Raw genomic sequence first — 27,287 nt, forward strand, 5'->3', positions numbered from 1 at the left:
AGACAGGCCAAGTTCACCTGAAATTTACCTGTAAGAAAGAGATGACTTAGAGTTTGTAAAGAGTCAGATGTCTCACATTAAATCTATCTAAACAGCCGACACAGAGGAGAGAAAAGTCTCCTTTTTTGTTTCACTTTATCTGTGGAAACAACCTGTGTTTTGGGGGAAAATGAGTCTAAAAGCACAATGATATAATGCCTCTTTGTTTATATTTACATTTTATAAATGCTTTAGGGAACACTGACATCCCTTCTACATGTAATACAAACATGTAATAGGAACTTATAAAGTACTCATATTAAATACTGTTTTAATTATAGAAACTACGTTTTCATTTAGTCCAGAATTTAAAATTATGTAATAATATATTTGATGCACCAATGTAGAAAAAAGTTCAAATCTACACCTGTGTACTATGGCTTAAAGATAAAAAAGAAACCCATGAGAATTAATGGACCATGAATATTTATTACTTTCTCATAACTTTGGATAAAAAGCAACCAAAAGAATTTAACCTTCCCAAAAAGCAATTTCTCATAAACTTTAGCTTAACTCAAAGGGAAACGCAAACATTAAAATGGCAGTCTAAATGAAACTATAAATTTTAAAGAACAAAATACTTCAAGACACAGAATCAGTTGCTGCATGACAAGCCACAAAGGAAATAATAAACTATATTTATTGTCATTTTTAAATTCAGCTATTTACAAGTTCTCATACTGGGCAACAAAAACATTTCACATCAGCACATTTCAAAGACAGCTCGTCCGTACCGTAGTGTGACATAAGAGTCAAAGTTTATGCTCACTTGTACATGAGTAGCGTTATAAAGTATAAATGACTGCTGTGTGCGGTCTAGTTTTGTTATTAATCATTTTTTTAAATTTCTTGAGTTACCCAGTCTCAGGTTTATTTTTTGGAACACATTTAACAAGTAAAATTTTGCTGGTTTTTAACACTTTTTAATTTATTTAACACAAATCATGTACCGTATGACTGCTGACATTTTTCTAATCAAAATGCCAGTTTGGTTAGGTGATAGTGCAAGAGCATAAAAAAAGAAGAAAAAATAAAGGTATAATTTGATGAAAGAAATCTTTGTCCACTTGGCCACGAGGTTAACCACTGGTATAATAAAAAGAGGATTTACACATTTTTAACAGTGAAGGTGAGCCATAGAAATAGGTCAGTGGCAAAAAAGAAGTTAAAAAAATTTAAGAATTGTGTAAACTCATATTATTGGTTTAATTTGTAGATTTTATTTAGATCTCAAACTCCAGTCCTCCAGGAATATTGTTCAGCAGGATGTAGATGCTTCCCTGCTCCAACACATCTGATTTAAATAAAATGGATCCAATAGTTTGTTGTCAAGTTCTGCACAATGACTTGTTAATTTGAGTCAGGTGTGTTGAAGCAGGAAAACATCTAAAATCTGCAGGAAGCTGAAGTTTGAAATCCATGGATTTAACTGCAAAATAAACCCTGTATTTCACTGTAGGACTATACATAAAGACTTAATTTAGAGACTGAAGGAGGAGTTTGGGCCATTGAATGAGAAGTATGACAAAGCAAGGATGTCCAGAGTTTGATAAGGGTCACTGGAACATGGTAGTAAATATAGTTTAGAGGGGTCCAATTTTTTAGTACCACCTCTTGAGGATCAAGTTTGATAGAAATGTTCAAAACGGGGTTTGATAATTACCATAATAAAAGAGATGAAGAACAGAAAATGTTATTCATATGTCTTAGCACAACTAGGGCTCCAAAATAGAGTCTCAGACTTTGGACTCATTTCTTGGTAAGTTATTTACACTGGATTCAATGGGTCAACTTTGATGTCACCACCTAAACTTTGACATGTTGGTCATTGTAATACAAAACAATATCCATGAAAACACATCAGGAAATTTTTTTATGGCAGAGGTTTGAAGGTGCTCTCTGCTAGACTTCATTCTGTTGGGTGAGGTCCTCTGACATGCTGTTGAACTCGGTGGCCCGAGCGCTCATCCCCAGATACTGCTTCAGGAATTCGCTGAAACGCTTTTGATTGTTCCACTTGCGTGCTGACTTCCGAATACCGATGAAGCCACCATACCTTTTCTGGTATGATCTTCCTGGAGACATCAGTCTCCTGTAGCCATGCCTTCCTTTAACGAAGCCGCCAAACCTCTTGTAAATGCTCAGTCCTGCATCATCCAGTTCACCTGCTGCCACACCATCCTCTCCTTCATGCCCTGCTTCCTCTTCTTCATATTCGTTTTCAAGGGACAGGGGACTCTGGGAATCATAAGCAGTGCTTAGCTGACTGTTCTTTCCACTCAGATCTCTCTCATTCATGCTGAGTGCCCGGGCCACATGGTCGAATCTCTGTAATGCCATGGGTAGTAACAGACCATCTTGCATCTGCTCCTCTTCCTCAGGAAACAGAGCTTCAGCCTCTTCCTGGGATCTTTTCCTTGTTGTGCCATCTAGGGTAGGGATGGGTGGCGATAGTGCTTTAAGACATAAGTCCCAGGAAAAAGATGGGGAAACTTTGCCTTTGCACTCAATGAGACACACCTGTTAGGGACAAAGATAAGAGATCGTCTTAATTCAACTTCTAAAGTTAGTTTGATGGAGTTCACTCGTATCATAGAGTTGGAAATTGTTACTCAGTTACCCATAGAAATAAAAATTCTTTATAAGAAATCCTAAGAAAGGATTTTCATAAGAAAACTCCAAGAAATGTTTGAAGTCGTGTACTGTCTGACACGAAGCCAAAGTGAAATACCACTGAGGGCTCCTGTAGATGATGGTTTCAAAATATCTTTCATTAAATGCTGTGTCAATATATTTCTCCATTCTTCCATTTACTAGAAGTCCAGCCATATTATTTGTTATTGAGTCCATTTCCATGACCATCAAAATCCAATAACTTTAACACTCCAATTTTTAATAATTTTAGTTTATGAATTAGGGGTAGACCCATCCAGCTCCTACAATGGAGAGAGCAGGGGATTCATTTGCTTAGGGATATTTATGATGGAAATGGCCTGCGTACCATTCAAGATATTAAGGATAGTTTTAATTTACAGAATACATTTTTTTCTTTTTACTTGCAGATTAGAGCTGCACTTAAGGCACAAAGCATATCAAATGAAAACTTATTAGAACATTCCTTGTTTGAGCTCTAAGATAAGTTCAAAACAAGGGGATGAAGTCACTACTATATATTTACATGTTTTAAAAAATTCTTATAAACCTTTAGTCCTAGATGCATTATGGAGAAGGGATATATTAGATTGGGAATGAAAAGTAACATTTGCTAACAAAATAAATAAAAACATCCAATAACTGGTAGTTATTGTAATCAGATAATTGTAATAATTCAATCTGACACGTCTACTTGTCCTTTTGAAATGCAAAATTAAAAAATAAAAAAAAACCAGGTCTACATTTTCTGGCCCATTGTTGGACTTTTTTTGGAGTACGTATGCACGTAGTGACCAAATTTCAAAACATCCAGTCTTTGAACATGGCTGTGCCCCAAGCCATATAAAGTGGGCACTAATAAGCCTGCAAAATAAACAACATGTGAATGTTTAATGGACCACTAAAGAGGTTAAATCATACGATTCCTTCTGGTGGTTGACTGGGTTTGTCTGTTTGTTAGACAGTGTTGAATTCACTAAGCTCAGTTTAGATCCCTTTAAATACCACAATGGCCTAATTACCTAACATTAAAACAATTCAAAGCCTAATGTTTTAATCCATCTGCTCTTAAATGTCTTCCAGTGTGCTGCCTGCAAAAATGTTTGAGACACAGCCATGTCATTAGCCAGAGAGAAACACCACCAGGCACAAAGAGGCGAACACACATTTTTCCCCAGGAATAAATTAGCCACAACAAATTAAAACTCAAATGCCAAAAGGGTAATTTGTTGAGTCAGTCAGGGAGGACAGAATAAATACAACAAGGTGGCGTGAGGGGTTTCCAGTTATCTCATCACCAAGTGGGCCCCAATGCAGATACTGTGTGATTTTATTTGCTGTCCGGTTTTGTCCACACAAGAATTTGATCTAAGGTGATAAATGACCTCTCGATTATATATGGTTGGCATTTTTTGCTACTAATGCTGCCCACCTTTTATCTGACAGTCTGCAACGACTGTGTGTGTTTGTGTGTGTGCGTATGCCTCACCATGGTGTTGAAACTGAGGAGTTTGGGCAGGACTTTGCTGCAGGACAAACAGTCTGCCTGGCAGTCACTGTGTCCAGGATCACACAGACAGAGAAGCAGCAGAGCCACCACGGTCTTCATGGTCCCTCCGTCTGCTGCACAACACAAAGGAAAATACACATGTTCAGTACAACTATTTAAAACTCACTCTTTATTGTACAGACTCTCCTCTTGGGCAATAAAGCTGTTTGGCATCAGATTTTGGTGTTTTATTCTGTCAAGCCCTGTAAACGTTTGGTTAAGTTATAAGAATTATGAAGTCAGAAGTCTAGATATCTGCAGATGTCTCTTCTATCCTGAATGTGAAGTACTTTGTAATCTGAATTGTTTCTTAGTGCTAGTTCTGATTTTGGTCAACTAGTTTTTTTTTTTAGTTTGTGGTATTGAAACAATTCCTGACGTAATTTGAAGTAATTTGAATGACTCTTTTACAAAAACTGTCCATGAAACATATTATTTACTTGTTTTATCCACAAAAATGTGTTTATCTCAGTGTTTCACACCAACATGTTTACATTACTAGAATTGGTGGTAGGATGAAGAAAACTGAAGAAGACGAGGAGCAACATCAGAGAAAAAGACAAAAATTGCATTAACCCTGTAACTCCATGCTCAACTGTTCAGTAGGACAACATTTTCAGTTACTCTAATGAATCTTAAATAATTAGTGAAAGTAAATGAATCATGTCAACCACTTGGTCTGCATATGTAATACCAAAGAGAAAGTTTGTTACTGTTTCAAGTTGTTGCTATTTTACTGTTACTAGTTCTCTCAAACATTTTAATAATAATAATAATTCTTGTTAGTATAAGAACTGTCCCAAAGAAATTTAAAAAATGCAAAAAAAAAAAAACTTTAGCAGTTTTTCTCATTGAGGTGCCACCTAATAATTCAGCTTTAATCTGGATCCTGTCTGTTCTCTGAGCTTTCTCCACAGAGTAAAAGTCAGTCTTGATTCTTGCCTTATCTCTTGATCCATCTCCTTTGCTCTTTCATTCCTTCTCTTCCTCCAATACTTTCTCTTGTGTTTCTTTGCTGTATCAGCCACTGTGGGTGTTAAAACAACCAGTGTGTTGATATCCACATGCTATCATGATAAGGAGCCATAGATCAAAGTTCTGTTGTTAAGTGATGCACCAGGATGGGCAAAAAGTTGTGAAGTGTTGTTTATGCATCAGGATGCTGTGGAGCAATGATGGCTCCAGGAATGTATATAATAAATTTCACTCTCCCATCAAAACAAGTCAGAAACGCAGAGTTTTAAAGCCAGAAAGTTGTGTGTAGTGCTACTTTAAAAGATTAATGTAGTCATCATTCCAAACAAAAGAAAAATGATTTTGTGCATTGTAAAACCAAAAATAATCTTCACAGTAGTGCAATATCAAAGTGACAGCACCCATTTACACAACTAGTCTTCAGAGTGGAACCAACTCTAAACTAACATTTCACAGTACATTTTAAAGTAAGTCAATATTTTGTCAGTTGTGATGATGCTAGTAACAACTTTAAATTAGCAGTGACTTGACGTTTTTAATTTTTGTACCATGGTTGAACGAGTAATGCCAAAAAATGCTGTTGAAATAGAACCACAAACTATTTCTGCTAATGTTAGCACATCATATTCCTCATCCCAGTCTGCCCATCAAACAGACTGGCGCCAGGTGGGCCCCGCCCATTCACAAGTCAGGCTCTCCCATCCAAACACTTCATTTTAATTTTTATACTTTTCAATATCATTTTCATTTATAATTATTTAACAGTTGTTTTTATAGTGGTACTAAATCATCGGAAGTAGAATTACTTCCATATGTGTTTGTTTATTTATTTATTTATTGCATTAGTTATTGTTTTTGATGCCACTATCTTGACATTATGAGTTTATTATTTAGCTTTCTCTAGATTACAAAACTTATTTTCATGTTAATGAGCCACCACCTTATCGTGGTGGAGGAGTTTGTGTGTCCTGACGATCCTAGCAGCTATGTTGTCGGGGGCGTATGCCCCTGGTAGGGTCACCCATGGCAAACAGGTGTCTAGGGGAGGGACCAGACGAAGTGTGGCTCACAAAACCCTTATGATGATGAAAAAACAAGGACCAAGGTTTCCCTTGCCCCGACGTGGGTCACCGGGGCCCCCCTCTGGAGCCAGGCCTGGAGGTGGGGCACGGAGGCAAGCGCCTGGTGGCCGGGCCTTTGCCCATGGGGCCCGGTCGGGCTCAGCCCGAAAGGGAGACATGGGCCTCTCCTCTCGTGGGCTCACCACCTACGGGAGGGGCCATAGGGGTTGGGTGCATTGTGAGCTGGGCGGCTGCCAGAGGCGGGGACCCTGGCGGTCTGATCCTCGGCTGCAAAAGCTAGCTCTAGGGACGTGGAATGTCACCTCTCTGGCGGGTAAGGAGCCTGAGCTGGTGCGCGAGGTTGAGCGGTTCCGGCTAGATATAGTTGGACTCACCTCGACGCATAGCTTGGGCTCTGGAACAACTGCCCTCGAGAGGGGCTGGACCCTCTTCCATTCTGGAGTTGCTCCCGGTGAGAGGTGCCGAGCAGGTGTAGGCCTGCTCATCGTCCCCCAACTTGGCGCCTGTACGTTGGGGTTTACCCCGGTGGACGAAAGGGTAGCCTCCCTCTGCCTTCGGGTGGGGGGACGGGTCCTGACTGTTGTTTGTGCCTATGCACCAAATAGCAGTTCAGAGTACCCACCCTTTTTGGAGTCCTTGGGGGGGGTGTTGGAGAGCACTCCTTCTGGGGACTCCCTCGTTCTGCTGGGGGACTTCAATGCTCACGTGGGCAATGACAGCGAGACCTGGAGGGGCGTGATTGGGAGGAACGGCCCCCCTGATCTGAATCCGAGTGGTGTTTTGTTGTTGGACTTCTGTGCTCATCATGGATTGTCCATAACGAACACCTTGTTCAGACATAAGAGTGTCCACATGTGCACTTGGCACCAGGACACTCTAGGCCGCAGTTCGATGATCGACTTTGTAGTCGTGTCGTCGGACTTGCGGCCGCATGTCATGGACACTCGGGTGAAGAGAGGGGCGGAGCTGTCAACTGATCACCACCTGGTGGTGAGTTGGCTCAGATGGTGGGGGAGGATGCCGGTCAGGCCTGGCAGGCCCAAGCGTGTTGTGAGGGTCTGCTGGGAACGTCTGGCAGAGTCCCCTGTCAGAAGGAGTTTCAACTCCCATCTCCGGCAGAGCTTCAACCAAGTCCCGGGTGAGGCGGGGGACATTGAGTCTGAATGGGCTGTGTTCCGTGCCTCTATTGTCGAGGCGGCCAGCCGCAGCTGTGGCCGTAAGGTCGTCGGTGCCTGTCGTGGCGGTAACCCCCGAACTTGTTGGTGGACACCGACAGTAAGGGATGCCGTCAAGCTGAAGAAGGAGTCCTATCGGGCCTTTTTGGCCTGTGGGACTCCAGAGGCAGCTGATGGGTATCGGCGGGCTAAGCGGAGCGCGGCTTCGGCGGTCGCTAAGGCAAAAGCTCGGGCGTGGGAGGAGTTTGGAGAGGCCATGGAGAATGACTTCCGGACGACTTCGAGGAGATTCTGGTCCACCATCCGGCGGCTCAGGAGGGGAAAGCAGTGCTCCGTCAACACTGTGTACAGTGGGGATGGGGGGCTGCTGACCTCGACTCGAGACGTTGTGAGGCGGTGGAGGGAATACTTCGAAGACCTCCTCAATCCCACCAACACGTCTTCTGATGAGGAAGCAGAGTCTGGGGTAGCTGGTGCTGGCTCGCCTATCTCTGGGGCTGAGGTCGCTGAGGTGGTTAAAAATCTCCTTGGTGGCAAGGCCCCGGGGGTGGATGAGGTCCGCCCAGAGTTCCTTAAGGCTCTGGATGCCGTAGGGCTGTCTTGGTTGACACGCCTCTGCGGCATCGCGTGGACATCGAGGACAGTCCCCCTGGACTGGCAGACTGGGGTGGTGGTCCCCCTCTTCAAAAAGGGGGACCGGAGGGTGTGCTCCAACTACAGGGGGATCACACTCCTCAGCCTCCCCGGTAAGGTCTATTCAGGGGTGCTGCAGAGGAGGGTCCGTCAGATAGTCAAACCTCGAATTGAGGAGGAGCAGTGTGGTTTTCGTCCCGGTCGTGGAACAGTGGACCAGCTCTACACCCTCTTTGGGGTCCTCGAGGGGGCATGGGAGTTTGCCCAACCAATCTACATGTGTTTTGTGGATTTGGAGAAGGCATTTGACCGTGTTCCCCGGGGACTCCTGTGGGGGGTACTCCGGGAGTATGGAGGGCCTCAGGATTGGGTCTCTGCTCTTTGCGGATGACGTGGTTCTGTTGGCTCCATCGGGACGTGATCTTCAGCTCGCACTGGAGCGATTCGCAGCCGAGTGTGAAGCGAATCCGAGACCATGGTCCTCAGCCGGAAAAGGGTGGAGTGCTCTCTCCGGGTCTGCGATGGGGTCCTGCCCCAAGTGGAGGAGTTTACATATCTCGAGGTTTTGTTCACGAGTGAGGGAGGGATGGAGCGAGAGATCGACAGGCGGATCGGTGCGGCGTCCGCAGTGATGCGGGCTCTGCATCGGTCTGTCGTGGTGAAGAGAGAGCTGAGCCGAAAGGCAAAGCTCTCGATTTACCGGTCGATCTACGTTCCTACCCTCACCTATGGTCATGAGCTGTGGGTAATGACCGAAAGAACGAGATCTCGAATACAAGCAGCCGAAATGAGTTTCCTCCGCAGGGTGGCCGGGCTCTCCCTTAGAGATAGGGTGAGAAGCTCGGTGACCCGGGAGGGGCTCAGAGTAGAGCCGCTTCTCCTCCACATCGAAAGGAGCCAGATGAGGTGGCTCGGGCATCTGGTTAGGATGCCTCCTGGACGCCTCCCTGGTGAGGTGTTCCGGGCACGTCCCACCGGAAGGAGGCCCCGGGGCAGACCCAGGACACGCTGGACAGACTACATCTCTCGGCTGGCCTGGGAACGCCTCGGGATCCCTTCGGAGCTGGTAAATGTGGCCGGGGAGAGGGAAGTCTGGGTTTCCCTGCTTAGGCAGCTGCCCCCGCGACCCGACTCCGGATAAGCGGAAGAGAATGGATGGATGGATGGATGGATGAAGTTAAATTTTCTCATAATCTTTAGGAAACTGCCTTTTCTCGACATAATAACATATTACTCATACTTACAAGCTCTGGTTTCAAGATGATCAAGATGAACTACTAAAGCAGCCAGCACCTAATTTCAATGGTAACTGTCTATCAATGAGAATCTACTATATTAAATTAGGGAAAGAATGTGCTACTCTGTCGCTTCCTGGCATTGTCTTTCCTGAAGTTTAACAAAGAAAGACCTCTTTGTTATATTATAGGTTTTGAAAATAATTAAAGTATTATCTCGAGATAACAAGATACATATTCTGTTATCTCAATCCTTAAATCGAAATAACAATATTTTAAAAATGCATTACTGCTATCTGCTATTGTAATCCGATACTTAAAGAAGTTTTTTTAATTATATTTCTAATATAATTATATATATATATATATATATATATATATATGTATATATAAATGATATTTGCATTAAAGTAATAATGTTTCCTCAAAAACTCTTGTACTTTCGAATGCACTAATACTTTTTATCTTCTTTACTTGATTATCAATGAAACAATCGATGGAATATTCGATTTCCTACATAATTATTTGCTGTTGCATCACTGCAGAAACTGCAGGTGATCATAGTTCATATAACTTAAATTTTAGGGTTGTTTTTTAACTTCCTGTTTGTATGCGTTTCTACAGCTTAAGGGAAATCTTCTGTGATGACAAGGTATGGAGAGAAATATTGGTGCCCAATCCCAATAACCTTTAGAAAAAGCCGTAAACTGTTCTGTTCTAAAACTAGTGATATCTTCCAGATAAATAAGTGATCTATTTTAAGTAAGTATGACATAGACATGCAGAGAAACAACAAAATGGCTGATGTGAAAGGGAAAAGAACTGGATGTAAGGGACTGATTAAATGACAGTAAGCAGAGGAATACAAATAGTGATAAGGAGGGAAATAAAAACATTTGACCTTATTCTTTTCGAGCTCAGTCTGGTGAGTCTGACGTCAGAAACAGCCTGAGTTTTCATCTCATTAAACAAACTCGTTAACCCTTTTAATTGATGCCTCAATTAATGCCTCTGGCAAAAAACTGAGTCATTGTTTCTTGTGACACACACACACACATAACTCACACTCTCATGCACATACCATGCGCAACACTCACACTAAATGTTCAGACAGAAAACAAACATGAATTTAAATACATGTAATTTTACATGTACTGGATGGATGTCGGAGGTCCTGCAATATTTCTTTCAGCTGAAGGTTGTCGTTATCTGTAAATACTGATGTGGAATAAAGTTAAATGAATCTGTCTTCTGTAAAAATTTTTCCATGAGGTCTTAGAAGTTTGGAATTCATTATGACTAATTGAAAACCGATAAAAATATAATTGCTCTGCTGTTCATTCTTTATCTTTGACAACCCATAAAGCAGCAACTCTCTCATTTTAATCAGTGTTCTTGTGTAAAAACAATAAAAGTGTGCCCTAATTTTCTTTTGTCTGATAAGAAAGAGGGGTTTCAACATTGAAGGACAAAAGATCAGCAAAAAAAGATTTAGGCAGGAATATAAAGGCAACACCAATCCACAAGTCTCAGTGGATTCAGGCAAACGGGTTGGGTGTGATCCCTGTCATCAGCTGTGACTTGACACTAAAAATAGAATAATCTCTCACTCTCACAATTTAGACCATTTGTAGTCCTTATTACTGGCTTCATGTGTCAAGCATACAGAATATAAAGGCTGAGCAACTTGAATCTGTACAGCATGCTAAAATCCCACTAACAGACCAGGATTTTAGTGTCGAGCATGCAGTTTTTCACTTTACATCCGTGAACAGATGTTTGCAAAAGCAATTCTATTTTTCTTTACAAATACAAATCTTTTCTACGCATTCATAAACTTGAATTTCTTTGGAATATTTTCTTTAGAGGATGATAAAACTTGATTTACTAATTAAAACTAAAATTATTTGAAAACATTTATTTACAGCTGCAAAATCTGTATGGCTTTATATTGAGCCAGTAGTGGCTGCCAAAACTCAGCCACATGATAGGATCACCTCTGGCCCACAAAGTACTTGCCATAATCCAAGTCAAGGCCAACAACTGACATCTGGACCACATGAGGCCAACAGGAGACTTGCCGTAATCCAAGCCAGGCTGGCAACAGACATCTGGTCCATTTCTTGCCCACCAAACACTTGCCATGCTGTAACTATGACATAAGTGTCAAAAGTAGCCCAGAACACTGCCACAAAAACTCCCCAGGAATGGCATGAAGAATGTGCAAAGAGTCTGTGGCACTGACCCATTCTTCACGCTCCCGACTCTTCTTATCGAGCGTTGATGGGCAATAGAGGCCCCAACTCATAGGACCCAAAGCACATGCCTGTGATGTTTCAGTACTTGACAGAGATGTCAATGTCTCAGTCACATACAACAAGATTCCCTCAGAGATCTTGTATCTACGCTGAAAGGTCAGAGCTTTGTTGGCAGCACATAGGAAACATATTAGACAGGTAGTTTAAATGTTGAGACTGATTGGTGCAGGCAGTTCCTAACATAGCTTTGATTGTTTAAAAAAATTAATAAAAATTTCTACTAAATCAAGTCATGGCTCCAACTACATATTACAGACGTTTTAATGCAGATGAAGGGAGTACTAGTCTATTTTTCCGTCCTGTTGTTTAAATACTGTATTTACTGATATTTACTTATGTTAAAGTCTCTTAACTCTAACTGTAAGAGTCTGTGGTAATACACTGCTGATATCAATTATACTTGAGAGTGATGATTAAGATTATCTTTCAGGTGAAAAAGGAACCTATGACCCAATTTTATCTTAGTCTGTTTATAGAGTTAAGCAAGCCTAACACTTACTTATGAAGAAAAAGAAATATGTGAACACTGGGGTTGAATCCATCAATTGTCTTTGAAAAGTAGGTAAATGTTGGTAAATTTAAGCAAAAAACATCCCTATTCTGATGCTTCTAAAATTAAAATTGTAAAGCTTAACCATTCTGGTCTTATTCATAGTTTCCTCGTCTAATAAGACAACACACTCAGAGCTCAGCCCTCAGAAACTGTCAAACTGTCTCACACTGTCTTATCAACAGTGTCAGCCATTTTTCTTCTTTTTTTTTCTCCATTACTGACTTTTTCTCATCAAGAATAGGAAATATGAAATAAATTACTCCCAGCCCAAACCTCGACCTAAAGCCGGATTATCCACGCGTGGCTGAACAGCGAAACAGTGTGCATGTGTTCTGGAGAGTGTTTTCATTTTTTACATAAGCACGACGCTGTCAAATTCACATAAGCGCACCATAATATTTCCTCTGCTCTAAGTCTGCTATGTTTTCTCTCTAACACTGTAGTGGTGCTCATGCAAAATAAAAATCTATAATTAACTGAGTTTTAAAAGACTATATCTTTTTTATGGTGTAGCCATCAATTCATCAATCAGATTTCCTTTATAAAGCACATGACAGCAGCCCTAGTTGATCAAAGGGCTGGACAGAGATATAAACAAGAATAAAAACACACTACACTTATAAATTATAAATATCACAAGTTTCTCAAGTGACACCACTGTTGTGTCAAAGATTGATCTGAAAAAATAGGTTTTCAGTTTGGCCTTAAACAGGGGCAGGTCCGTGATGGAGCATAATTCCAGGGGCAGGGAATTCCAACGTTTCAGCCCTGCTACTGTAAACGCACGATCAACCCACTGTTTGCACCTGGACCTTGGGACTACCAGCAGGTGTTGTTCGGAGGAGCGCAGGGCTCTACTAGGCTGGTGAGGGGTCAGCATGTCGCATAGATAAACAGGTGCAAGGGCGTGGATGGAACAGAAAACAAACAGTAGGATTTTGAACTGAGTTCTGAATTGAACCCGGAGCCAGTATTGAGAGTACAGGACAGGAGTGATGTGGTCATGTTTATGGGTATTAGTGAGGAGCCGTGCAGCTGCATTCTGCATGAGCTGTAGACGGTGCACAGGCCTGGTTATTCCAATGTAAAAGTGTTGCAATAGTCCAAGCGTGAACTGATAAAGGCATGGACTGTTTTTTCAAGGTCCTTTTGGCTGAGGAATGGTTTGACTTTGACCAACAGACAAGCTGAAAGAAACTTGCCCTGACCACTGTCTATTTGGTTATTGAGTTTGGGATTATTGTCCAAAGTCACTCCAAGATTCCTGACTGCATGGCTGATGTGGGTGGTCAGAGGTGTGTTTGTTGAGCTGGAGGGCACCAAAGAAGATGAATTCAATATTTGACTCATTCAGACATAGGAAGTTCTGTGACAGCCAGTGTTTAAAGTCATGCAGACACATTTGGATGGACTGTGTGTCTGGGGAGTTCTGAACACTCAATTTGTAGATTGTCTGCATACAGATGGAATGACACATTTTGATGGGATATCACAGAACCTAAGGGCAGCATGTACAAGGAAAAAAGAACAGGGCCCAGAATGGAACCCTGTGGGACACCAGGAACTGGAGAGGACATTAAATTTTATGTCTACAACTATACTGAGCCCCTGTATGGTCACGACTGAGCCTCATAGTTTTGCAGGGATGTTAGTGCAGATGGTAACAGTTTAAAAGGTGCAGTGTGTACCAAAATCAGTGGTCAATAACAGAAAAATGTTATATTTAATTAAAAATTGTATTTTTATTGGTATCTAATCCCTTTGTTTTGTTTGTATTCTCTTAGAATGAGCCATTTATTTCTATCAGCCGTGGGTCCCCATACATGGCCTCTGCCATATTTGTGCCATTATTTTTACTAATGGATAAACATCTGTGGGTGAAGTGAGAACTCTCTGAGCTTTAAAGCCCTTAAAGGCCTATAGAAGAAGACACCCCTCATGCACACTATTTTGAATCAGGTGCAGTCGTCCCTGCATCTGAAGCCACTGGACAGTTGACAGTATGTTTATGTGTGGAAGAATTTTGGCCACTGGGCTTAGTATTTGAAGTAATTGCCATGTCCATTTTTACCACTAGATGTCAGTATTTCTTACACATTATACTTTTAAGGGTAGGCACCTGGTAGTATCAGACTAGAGGCAGAGTTACTTTACACAAGTCACCAGTCCATCGCAGGTCCAGCACAGAGAGACAAACACTCACACTCACTCCTAAGGAGAATTTAGAGAGACCAACTAACCTAACATGCATGTTTTTTATGAACTGTGGAAGGAAGCAATTGAACTGTTGCACGTTAAACAGTTCATTGCACTTGTATCTTAAATGAATAATAAATTAATTATAAAATAATAAAAAAAAAAAAAATTCTACTGAGGCACAAGAACAAAAATCTTATAAACTGAGACTATTGTATTAATTTAGGTCACACTATGAAAGATTATTTTAAGCTTTGTGTTAACAGCTCAAAGTGTGGATTTAAATGTCTTGAACAATGTCTTCTAGCCTTTTCAGCAAAGAGGACGAGCAGATTAAAGACAATAATGAGCTACTCAATAATTACAGTGTTTTCATGATGTTGGCATTCTTAGTTGATGAGTCCCTTTGACAGGTAATTAAATGTTATTCAGTCTTCTGCCAGAAGACATCTGTTGAGTCACTTTGAGCGACAACTTGTCCCAGGCCCACTCAAAATTCATTATACTTTCTGTTGTAATATTAATGTCTACCTGGCACACATTCCAGATTGGTTATTGATTTGACACATTTCATGGCAGCAGATCTATCTCACTGGTCAGAAGGGTTAGAAATACAGAATATTCTTCATATACAGATACTCTTTACCTAAGCATTTATCTCTGATCACTGTAACTTTCCCTTTAAGAGATAAATAGCCCTTTTTTCCCCTTATTTCTGATGTGTGGTTTCTGACTTTCACATAAAAAAGTAGACTACAATGAACAAATTTGGCTAGAAAGTTCATCAGGGCAGGAATATCTTTCTAGTCCTCTGATATAAGGGTACATCAAATCTTATTAATGAAGATGATGGTGAGGACATTGCAAGACTACATTTAACAAAAGAGATTATATTTTGGCCTTGCTTGTTGGGTTCACCTCTTAGGTTGAGTTTGCTGCACGATATCCACAGATGTCTCAAGAGTAAGGTTACAAAAAGCTTTTATAAAACCTCTTTACAAAATGCTCTCTATCAATCAATCTGTCTGCACATGTCGAGGCAGCGGAAATCATTACAGGCAGACACCCTAAAGTAAATCGATTTACTTTCTTAATGTATCTATTCACCTAAGGTCGATTGATGGTTATGAGGTGGCTAACACATTCTAACAGCGGGGTCATGGACTCATTTCATATTGATTTTTGTTTATGTATTGAGATTGTGTGATGCACTGTCATTTCTTACCTCTTCTTTCTGCCTGCGCCAGTTTAAACTTTTTTTTTTTTTAGCATGTCCTGTTATTCCTTGCTCCAATCATTTGTCAGCAAGTTACTCACTAAACCAGCGCTACTCCTTTTGGTCCTATAAGGGCCACAGTCCTGCAGACTTTTAATGTATCCCTGCTCCAACACACCTGACTCAAATTAAATGGATCCAACAGCCTATGAAGTTCTGCACAATCACTCATTAATTTGAATCAGATGTGCTGGAGCAGGGATACACTGAAAACCTGCAGGACTGCGACCCTCATAGGACCAACTCAGTAGCTCTGCCTATGATTTTGCAAATTCTCATGTATTAGCCAAATTAATTATTTTACTAATTAAAATTTGGGATGTTTTCCACTAAATTTGCTTCCATCTAAAATTTCTTATGAGCAGGCTGGCCCACTAAAGCAGCGTTTCCCAAACAGGGGGTCCCCACCCCCACAGGGTCCCATGTTTATCTATCTATCTAAAGTATCAGCTGAATCTCTTTAGGGGAGCTCCTCTGCCTTTCAAATGAGGCGATATGAGAGAAGCTGGTGCTTTCTTACAGCAGTGAACAGAATCCACCAAAAACCATTAAATTTTAACCAAACAGGAACTCAAAAATAAGCAAAAAGGTTCTGCTGGCTATTATCTGCTGCAGTGCTGACTCAACACAACTTGCTCTGTTCTTGTTATACACTATTGTCAAAGGGCAAGTACAGAAATGGAAAGTTGGAATTAAATGATATCAATTTCCATTTTCAGTTTGGCCTCCAGAAATATTACTAAGGTTAGCTGTCGACAAATGTAAGAAGCCTGAAGAAAAGTGGGCTGCCTGCTCCAGCAGTCACATCTTTCAGGTTTTCATTTTTCAGTGTTGAAACACGGGGACACAGGAGCAGTGGGCAGCAATCACACATAAAGAAGTTTCTGTTAAAACCCTGCAACATAAATGGATGGACAGGGACCCTGCTGTGTTAGGAACATTGTATCCTTGGATTATCTCCACATGTTCACATCCAATTCAGGGAGGTTGTAAAAGAACTGGGGTGTGTCCCATGATCCAGCACTCTATGTCCTCCCTCCATTTTCCCAATACAGCCTTTGAGTAAAAATGGTTTGCTGGGGTGAAGGACATATATCCATAAATCTAATGAGGTGTATAGTGGAGGGATTCAACAAACTCAGCAGTGCTAAAGATGGGTGATGGATTAAAGAAGACTTTCGGGGGCATGAAATGCATTTGGTTTGGACTATGGAAGTGGAAATGCTACTCAGTTAAATGTTTTTGTTAGTTTTGCTGAACTATGGCTCATGTTGAAGGATTTTTTCCTTTTATATGTGGAATGGTTTTATATTTCTTTCAGCTCATGTCTCAGTTGTTATCCAGTTTACCTGAAAAAAGCTCCATATGATTTGAGATTTGAAGTGGTTTCTCTGACTTGGATTATATCCTATTTACCTTTCGCCAAACTTGCTTTGTTTTTTTCTGGCCAATTAAAAGACTATTTGAACAAAAAATTGTAATGGTAACTATAACTTTCAACCTAGAAGTAAACTTTATTTATAAAGTAACTACAAGGATTTTTTTTATTCTGTGAAAAACAGTTTTGTGTCCTTTTCCTGAACAAAGATGGTTTCTGCTGATTACATGTACTTGATATTGCACCAACAAAATCATAAATCATCATCTTTCTTTCTTTCTTTCTTTCTTTCTTTCTTTCTTTCTTTCTAAGAGTTTACTTAAGGAATATGAAGTGCCTTTGTTCCTATCAAGGTGAAGTAAGAAGTGAGCCCAAGGCTAAAACGCACTTTAGATTAATTTTTCTAATATTAAAGTTTGTTGCTGACTTCATTAAGGTTTCCTCACAGAATAAATAAGAACATCTTAATAATGAGTTTCACACATATATGCCTAAAGGCATAAAAAGATTACTATTAATAGAGCTACTTCAGGACTACAATATGCTGATTTTCTCAGTACTGTTACAGCCATTTCTTTAAAAGTATTACTACTAATCAGTGAGAAACACATTACAAAGTCACCTCTGAACGTACATGGATTACTTTTCACATAAGAAATATTTAGTCATAACACCTTTCTAAATTATTGATTTCCTTCTCAAATAAGTGGTCTTTTCAGTACCTCGACCTCTTTGTTGCCACTAAAGACAAAGGATGCCATTCCTGTTCCTGCTGCTCAGGCCTTATAAGCACGTTTGTGAAAATGCAGGGTAAAAGTCTTACAGTTTTCACAGGGGCATGTAGTACAAGGTAGTAAAATGACAGAGAGGGCAGGTGTGGATCTATCTGCTTTATTTAGGATTAACTCACTTTTGCAGTTTTATTTATGTCTTCTACAAAACATTTGTGGTTAAATTCACATTAAAATGGTTTCTCAGGTGCCAACATGTTTAACGTATTATGGAAGTACATCATATGGTGTTAAAAAGGCCTTGGTCACTTCCTGCATCTCTGTAAGACCAAAGTGTATGCATTGTCCTCTGAAAGGATAAAACAAACTGTTGAACTATTGTATTGGAAATAATTTTATAATTTATGGAAAGGAAGGATCTGGCTTTTTAATGTAGTGAATACAAACTATCTACATAATATCTGTATTATGGGTGACACAAGCACAAGACAGACATATTACTATAGCTTTGTCGTCTAATTTCACCTGCGGCTTCGACTCTGTTCCCAAAAAGTTATATCAAAACATGCAGAATAGTGTGCTGTGACTTTTGCTGTACAAAAGCCTTACAGTGTTTACGTAATTAACTGGGTCTTTTTATCCCATAGGAATGAATAGGATTTAGGGCAAAATGAGCCAAAAACCTTTCCTATTTGGAAACTTAGAGCTCAGGCCTCCTTTCACCTAGAAACATTATTCAAAGTTTAAACAGGTCATGAAAATACAATTTTAACTGACTGAAAGGACATCTTTATATCTTTTATTGTTTTGACACAATCATAGGTTATGTTTTAGGAAAAATTTGAAAATCCCTCCACACTCTAAATTTAGCCCAATCATGTGACCCGTTTAGAGTTTTTTCTGTACATACACAAATTATATAAACGGAGGAATTTAAGTCATCTTCAAATTAACCTCAGGTGCTGAAGAGCTGGGACTTACAGATTTTGTGCTATGTTGCTCCAAGAGTCAGAAAGTCTATTGTTTTTACCCATAAAAAAAAAACTGTATTCTTGGACCAAAATTAATTTCTCGTGTGTTTAAACTAGTCACCATTTAAATTCTGTTCACATTAGAGTAAAATAAATTACATACATGCATTCATCCAACCCTTCTGGTGCTAATGGTTCAAAAGATTTTTGATAGGACTTTTTGTTGGTTGTTCGAGGAGTTCTTTGAGCCCTCGCTGTTCTGTGAGCTCCGAGTCTGTGAGTCAGCAGGCACAGAATGTCTGTCGTCGTAGCAACGCCAACGAGCAGGCCATGGGCAGTTGTGTGTGTAAGATTGGTATCATGCGCACACTTCCCAGATACAGTAATATATAGCGATTCAGAGGAACAGAATGCATTTAATGAACAACCCACAGTTTTTATTGGTTTATAAAGTGATTCAGTGCTGTCATTCAGCATGTACACGTGTGTCAGTGCAGCTGTTCTCTCATTCTTTTTCACACACACACACACACACACACACACACACACACACACACACACACACACACACACACACACACACATACACACACACACACACACACACACACACACACACACACACACACACACAGGTACACAGCAGCTGCTTTGTTGTGACATGGCTGCCTTCATAATGCATGTATACATACATGTATCATACATGTATATCTGAGTGGGCAGTAGCTGCATTGGCACCTTCAAAAATTTTCAGGTTTTACTTGTTTCTGTATTTGTACAAAATTTAATAGTGACGAATTCCTGAGAGACTGATTGAAATAATTTGTTGCAGGAGAATTAATTGTCAATTGTCAATTATGATCAATATTATCAAGATACATATATCAATATGGGCAGGAGAAAATATTTCATTTTTATTTTGCCCCATGTTTCTGTCATTAAAACAATAATAAATATCCTAAACGAGCCTCAGGAGCTAATTTGTTATGAATAAAAGCACAAAATAAATAAATAAAAAAATGGGGGAAAACTAAATACAGATTTATTTATGCTCCAGCTGCATATTTACAAAGATCTGCAGCAGTTATTTGTTTATTCACATCAACATAACTTCACAGTATTATAGAACAATACTGATACAGAGCAGAATAAAATGCTAAGTAAGTAAATAAAGAACAGTGTGGAAACAAGTAAGCAAAAACCAGAATATGTTCCCTTTTGAAAACTAAGAAAACTTGTTTGTCTACATTATGTAACAACTATTTTAATGGTTTTGTTAATGCTCTAGTCCTGCGTTTCACTCCAGTCCAGGAAAGAAAGCTTGAAAAGAATTGCAAAAATGATGAAATTTAGCTCAGAGGGCTTAAACCTCAAAAATTTATTGTAACAGTATTTGGAGTTGATCTCCGGGGTTTTGTATGGTACCATAAAGTTAATAGAGCAGAAAATTAATATAAAAACTTCTAAAGAAAATCCATGACTTGAGGGTGATGTTACTACATGAAACGACCCTTCTTTTCAATCCTGAAAAGTGTTGGTCTTAGCTACCCTTTCAATAAAGAAACACCCTTCAGTTTTAATAAAGGTTACATTTTTAACATTTAGCATAATTTATTTTAAAAAATGTAAAATAAAGTTAATTAATTTTGTTCTATTTCATGAATGTTAGATTGTGTGAACGAAGGAATTTTGTGTTTTATCACCTTCAAAATGAGCAATTCCTATCCAAAGACACTTTAGGTCACCAATCTTGCACATCACACATTACTGTTATCAGAGTGGCCCCAAAGAGAACAAACCCAACACTGGCTTTAGAACTGCTCACCATTCTTATATGCTTTATTCTGCCTTTATAAGTCATGTAAGGGCAGAATAAGGACCTAAATGCACACATAAGGAGACAAGGAAGGTGTTGAGAAGAAAATGGCAGATTGAGGAAGAATGAAAATATAAAGAAATGCCAAAATATGGTGAGAAAAATGGCGGGTAGAGACATAGGATATATATTAAAAAAAAAAAAGAGAGGGACAAACGGTTTAAAGTGAAAAAAGAAAAAACACATGAAGGCAAAACTTTTTTAAGTGAAGCCTGAACCAACATGACATGATAGATTACAATGAGGTGGCATTCAGTTGGTTGCAGTTTTTAGTTCATACTACTAAATGTCACTACATCTTATACACTTGACCTTTCAATTTGGCTGTAGTGTCATCAGTGGTCCCTCATTAAGCAATCATCAACAACATACATTATGTATAACAACAAGCAATGCTCTCGCTCAATAGTTGTCTGTAAATTTTTTTTCTTTTTTTATTTAGCTGTGTAGGTATGCATTATAATGAGCAACATATGTCTTAAATAACACCTGTCTGCACAGATTAGGTCATGTTTTCTTAGCTTAACATGGCAACTTTACAGCAACTTAAAAACCACAAATTCTCCAAACACTACAAATCCCAATGTAGCACCTCAGTGTAACAGGATCTGTAAACACCGGCTCTATTATGGTCGAGATTTTCAGCTGCTTTACAAGGCTTTGAGAGTGTAAAATAAAGTTTAAAAAAACATGAAAATCAAGAATACAAACAACTTTACAGTTAACATTACATTTCCCTAGGTAACCAGAGTGGTCCAGAAACACTAGAAAACAAACCTATTAAGACATATAGAGACTCCATTTACTAAAGGGTGAAATTTTCCTGCATTAAACCATCATTTGTTACATTTTGTTCTAAAAAGCCTGCATATTTCAATCACTTCAATGTAGCCTATCTCAGACTTCTATAAAGCAATGGAGGCTGCAGCAAACAATGAGCTAGAAGTGCTCAGATGCATCAATTGTAGTCAATGAAATCAATATGTATTTCTTCTTTTAACCTTCTACCTCCCTACATGTACCTAGCATTGATTTTCCAATATTTTGGGAGGTTCTGACAGTCAACAACAAAGCCAATCTGAGATTTATTAAAATCGATTTCTAGTCTAATCTTAGATTTAAGCATCACTACAAAGAGTAGGCTTCATTTGAGATTCCAACCTCAGAGATTCAAGTCAATTTTATAGCATGTGTCCACTGCATAAAAGGTCATTCGTCTATTGTTTTCGTTTTTATTGTCATGATTAACAATTTAATAGGAAACAGTTGCTATAAACCAAATAACCTTCAGCCAAATGTGCCTAAAAGTCTAAAAATGTTCCCCTGATGATATGAGCTGGCAAAAATCTTACCCAGATTAACCGACGTACATTATTCTGTGTCTTGAGCAACAGTGTAAACATAACCAGGATCTTTCTGTGAAAACTCCCCTTTCATTCATGGAACCCACTGGAGTGCAGCAGTAAATCAGACGTTAACGACTATGACTAATCAGGACTAGCAATTTATGACCTTTCCCTCCCTCTTTGTGAAATACCAGTGCACTTCAGATACTGCCTCCTCACCTCTGCTGTGTATGTGATTTCCTGCCTTTTTAACCCACTCAAACTGGTACTACTTAACGGCGGGCATTATGGTACATCATGATCCGTAGCTGCTCCATTAGAGGCGATCCACTGAGTCTATCAAGTTTAGAGTCTGCAACATGAGGCGTAGTTTTATCTCACGCTCTGTTATTAAGCCACCTGCCTGTCACTGGAGTTAAAAATAGGACAGGCTTCGTCCTTTAAGCTATAGGGTCGTTCCTTGAAATGTATACCTAATGAACATCCTTAAATTCAACAACTAAACACTGAAGTCTATGGAAAATAGATATTATCCTTATTATAATTCCAGAAAACTGGCAAAAGTTGACATTTTTCTTAAAATTTGAGAATCGATAGCAGTCTCTGACGTGTAAATTATAATGATGTTATTAAACTTCTTTGTAAAATTCCCCGCCGTAGGTCAATCAAATTTGTGAGAAAAGAAATGAAGCACAACAAATGATTCCTCAATTTTAGTTGTAGTAAGCAGCTTCAACAAATATTCTACACTTTTAGTCCTGTATAAAATAGATTTCAGTTTGGTTTTTAAGAAAAAAGAAAAAAAAAAACAGACCCTGTCCAGGTGGAACTAGCATTATTATTATTATTATTATTATTATTATTATTATTATTATTATTATTATTATTATTATTATTATTATTATTATTTCAAGTTGTGACAGCGCCAACATTTTCTGTGTATTTTTTAGAGGTGGTGGTGGTAATTAATTAATTAATATAATAATATAATGAATTATTAGTACAGTTTTCATATCTGCATCACTTTTGTTAAAAACAATCAGAAAAAATGTCTGAGAAGCTTTTAGTCATGGGCCACTTGTTTATTTTTAAGGTAATGATAGGTTAAGTTTAAATTATTTGATCAGTTTCCCAAATATTTTAAGAGTTAGAAGGTCATAGCATTAAAGCAGCAATGCTCCAGCAGGTGACAGTGAAGAGGTGATGGAGAAAAAAAATCTCATTGGTAAAAATTAAGCCTCATTCCCAAAAGGGTTAATAAAAGTGCACAAAAGCATCACTTTTTTCCTTTCCCCTCATGTGTTCTGTTGTTTTTGCTCCAGTCAGATCATATTATCATCTTTAAGATATTGTAAATCAAAAAAACATTGCAGCATCACACATGTTAAAGCCAGCTGAGGGTATGAAAGTGTTAATTCCTCATGAACAGAAGGGTTTTTAACTAAAATAGATTAAACCAATTCAATTAAACACCTGTGTATTTTTCTAAAGAAGATAAAAATTGATTAAGTAAAAGAAGTAATTGAAGTATCAGAGGTCAAAGGTCACACATTTCTTTTTCTCCTCCTTAATCCCCCTCCTTCACCCCGGGCTCTTCTTACCTGTGTTGGGTGAGAGATTATGGGTGCCTCTGTGGGGTCCGTGCAGATTTGTCCGAGTGTTTCCCTCCCTGTGTCTCCGCGTGGTTTCTCTGACTACGTGGAGGTTAGAGGCAGCTGCTCTTATAGGAACCCACCCCTTCACTTCAGCATCCTCTGATTCCCTCTTTCTCTTTCTCTCTCGCTCTCTCTCTCTTTCAAAAGTCCTTGTTTTCATTAGGAAGAGAGAGAGAGCAAGAAAAAACAGAAAGGAGGTGGGGCAAAAGATGGGGGCAATGAGGACGAGGTGGGAGGGAGAGAAGGAGCACAGCAAGGAGGAGAGAGAAGATAAAGAGAAAAATTAGTGTGGAAAGGAAATAGGGAAAGAGGGAAATGAAAAGATGAAAGTGGAAGAGCACAAGAGGGGGGGCAATGAAGAATGCAAGGACTGAAGGAAGGAATGAAAGAAAACATGTCTCTGTTATTAATGTCACAGTTTATCCAAAAATATTTCAAATTTAAACTTTTTCAGGTTGTGTTGGATGATGAAACAACACAGTCTGTCATAGTGGAAAAACAAATGTGTATAAATCCTAACTTATCGTAAAATGAGCTCCACCAGAAATTAGTTGCAGCATAATAAGCTAATCTGTGTCTCACCAGAAAAAAATAATCAAAATATGACAAGTAAACATTATCAAAGCATAGTTTTATTTCACAGTAAAGTTTCAAAGTTTTTGTCCTGGTATTGGTTAAACCACTTAAACCTACAGTCTGCTCGTTGAATTAACATATATAGTGTTTTGCTTTTAATGAGAAATTATAATTTGTGCCATAAAATGGCTTTGATGTAACTTTCAAATTTTACCTTAGTTTAAGGCATTCAGCTGTGTCTCCCAGGGACAACTGTGTGTGGGGGTACTTTGAAAGTATGGAGTACCCCCTTGTACAGGCTGTCCGGTTCTTGTACAACCGGTGCCAGAGCTTGGTCCGCATTGCCGGCAGTAAGTTGGATTTGTTTCCAGTGAGGGTTGGACTCCGTCAAGGCTGCCTTTTTTCCACCGATTCTGTTCATAACTTTTATAGACAGAATTTCTACGTGCAGCCAAGGTGTTAAGGGGATTTGGTTTCGCAGTCTCATGGTTTGGGTCTATGCTTTTTTTTTGCAGATGATGTGGTTCTGTTGGCTTCATTGGGCTGTGATCTCCAACTCTTGCTGGAGCAGTTTGCAGCCAAGTGTGAAGTAGCTGGGATGAGAATCAGCACCTCTAAGACCAATGTCCTCCGCCGGAAAAGGGTGGAGTGCCCTCTCTGGGTCGGTAATGATGTCAGTCTGTTGTAGTGAAGAAGGAGCAGAGCCACAATGTGAAACTCTTGATTTACCACTCAATCTATGTTCCTACCCTCGCCTATGGTCAGCAGCTGTTGGTAGTGACCAAAAGAACAAGATCGCAAATACGAGTGGCTGAAATGAGTTTCCTCCATGGGATGGCCGGGCTCTTCCTTAGATAGGGTGAGAAGCACAGTCATCCAAAAGTAGTCATTGTTCGTTGGCATCGAGATGAGCCAGATGAGGTGGCTCAGGCATCTGGTTAGAATGCCTCTTGGACACCTCCCTGGTGAGCTGTTCCGGAAGAGACCCCAGGGAAGACCCAGGTTGTGCTGGAGGGACTACATTTCCCGTCTGGCCTGGTAATGCCTCTGGATCCCCCACGGATGAGCTGGAAGCAGTGGCTGGGGAGAGGGAAGTCTGGGATTCCCTGCTTAGGCAGCTGCCCCTGCAACCTGATCCCAGATAAGCAGCAAGAAAATGGATGGGTGGACTTCCTTGATCATCACCACTTGCCTGCGGCTTAAAAATACAAGATGAATTGATGAATCTTGCAGTCATTGTTTGTAAATTACCAATGTAGATCATAATTAAGTGTAGGGTCTTTACAGTATAAGCCATATAACACCATCTGACAAGATATTGAAGGCAATTCCTTCTATTATTAATTGCTGTTACTGTACATTTTTCCTATAGAAAACATCAGAATGTGGAAACATCATCATTCTAGTTTTTGTAAATGCTGGCACCTTGTATTCTTCATAATCACTCTCTGCCTTAAACTTGTACAACTAAATTATCCCAATATTAGAGCAGAGGAGAGCGGAAGAGGACAGCATTAGCAGTGTCATCTGTTGGTGGGTGGATATGTGGGCAGGACTGGAATAAGGCCGTCATACATCAACATTTATTAAAAGAGGACAAATGTGCAGAATCACACCCAAATCATTTTAAGGATGGGGGAGGTTTTTCCATGGAAAATTACTTAGAAAAGCAATTATGAGGACCACAGATGAGTTTTTTAACATTAAAAAATAGTGCCATTACCAAGATGATAATTGATTTGACATTCCATAATCCTGCTAGATAGTGGTCCTTGAGGCTCAGGGTTTAGGATAGCTGCTCTATTGGATTGAGATCTGATGATTGTGGAGGTAATTGAAGTACAGTGAACTCATTGTCATGTTCAAGAAAGCAATTAGAGATGATCTTAGGTTTGACACCATCAGAAGATGCTACACTGTGGTCAGAAAGGGATGGACATGGTCAGCAACAATACTCAGGTAGGCTGTGGTGGTTAAATCAGGCCACATTGGTACTAAGGGGCCCAAAGTAGGCCAAGAAAATATCCCCCACATCATGACACCGCTAGTCTAAGGTGTTGATACAAGTCAGGATGGATTTATGCACATTCTTCAGTTTTTCCCATCCTTCAAATTTTCACTCTTTCAAGCTTAATGATGGAGCTTATTTTATTATACTTAATCTCTTTTATCTTGTCGACTTTTTGCTTCATCGTTTTCTTTAACACTTGTTTCTACAACCTCTAATTTCCTAGCCTGAGATCAATAAAGTGCATCCATCCATCCACCCATCCATCCATCCATCCATCCATGTCCTAGATGGAAATGCTCAAACAATAAAAACTGTACTGTTATTAACTTGTAATTGGATGTGATATTTAGGTGTCCTCCAGCCTCTCCTCCACCATGTTGTGGGAGTGACAGTCAGATGTCCTCCAACTTCTCATCAGGCGGTGGAAGGACTGAATTACTGTCACTCTGCTCAAAAATAAAAATGCTGGAAACAAAAGGCTCACGACAAGCATTTGTTCACAAGTTTCTTATTATATGTCTGTCCGGTCTTCATTATCAGGAGGATGAGGCCTGTTTCTCTCTGATTAGAGTAAGATTACTCCGGCCATGTGTCTGCCTATTGCTTCATACCAAAACAAAGGGAATGCATGATTCACTTTAACAGCAAATAAATAGGTTCTGTGTGTGATTATTTATTCTGTCGCCTGTTTATGGTCTTACATAGAAAACAATGTAAACCCAAATTTATCATTAATTTAATTTTTTTTTTCTTTTAATTTTTTTTTTTTATGTTTTTCCATCACAAACTTTAAGAAACACAGTCGCCTTTCTCCACCCAGTGTTGGGCTTCCTTAGAAGTAGTTTATAGAAGTGAATCATCACCTAGACCATCATCTATAGACATAAATTGACAACCTTTATAACTGGACTTTCACAATATTTTTTCGTTATTAAAGTTCTGTTTCTGTAATGAAGTTGTTTTCTCTCTCAGTGCACAAAGCTTGGTGTATTGACTGATCCAGCTGCTGCAAAGCATTTTGAAGTGCTGTGGACTGCCCCTTCAGAAACCTTCAGTCGAG

At 39.6% G+C, this 27,287-nt stretch overlaps 1 protein-coding gene across 1 annotated transcript; it reads right to left on the reverse strand.

Annotated features, from left to right (window-relative positions):
* Positions 1-482: 482 nt before the first annotated feature.
* On the reverse strand, positions 483-23,661 carry pnoca (prepronociceptin a). Its single transcript, XM_041986884.1, has 3 exons — positions 23,587-23,661; positions 4,181-4,314; positions 483-2,559 (listed from the first exon to the last, which is right to left on the reverse strand). Exons 2-3 carry the CDS (start codon positions 4,298-4,300, stop codon positions 1,942-1,944), a joined length of 738 nt encoding a protein of 245 aa, XP_041842818.1. The 5' UTR covers positions 4,301-4,314; positions 23,587-23,661; the 3' UTR covers positions 483-1,941.
* Between the last annotated feature and the right edge of the window lie 3,626 nt (positions 23,662-27,287).

This window comes from Melanotaenia boesemani, chromosome 1 (assembly GCF_017639745.1).
Source record: "Melanotaenia boesemani isolate fMelBoe1 chromosome 1, fMelBoe1.pri, whole genome shotgun sequence".
Taxonomy (NCBI): domain Eukaryota; kingdom Metazoa; phylum Chordata; class Actinopteri; order Atheriniformes; family Melanotaeniidae; genus Melanotaenia; species Melanotaenia boesemani.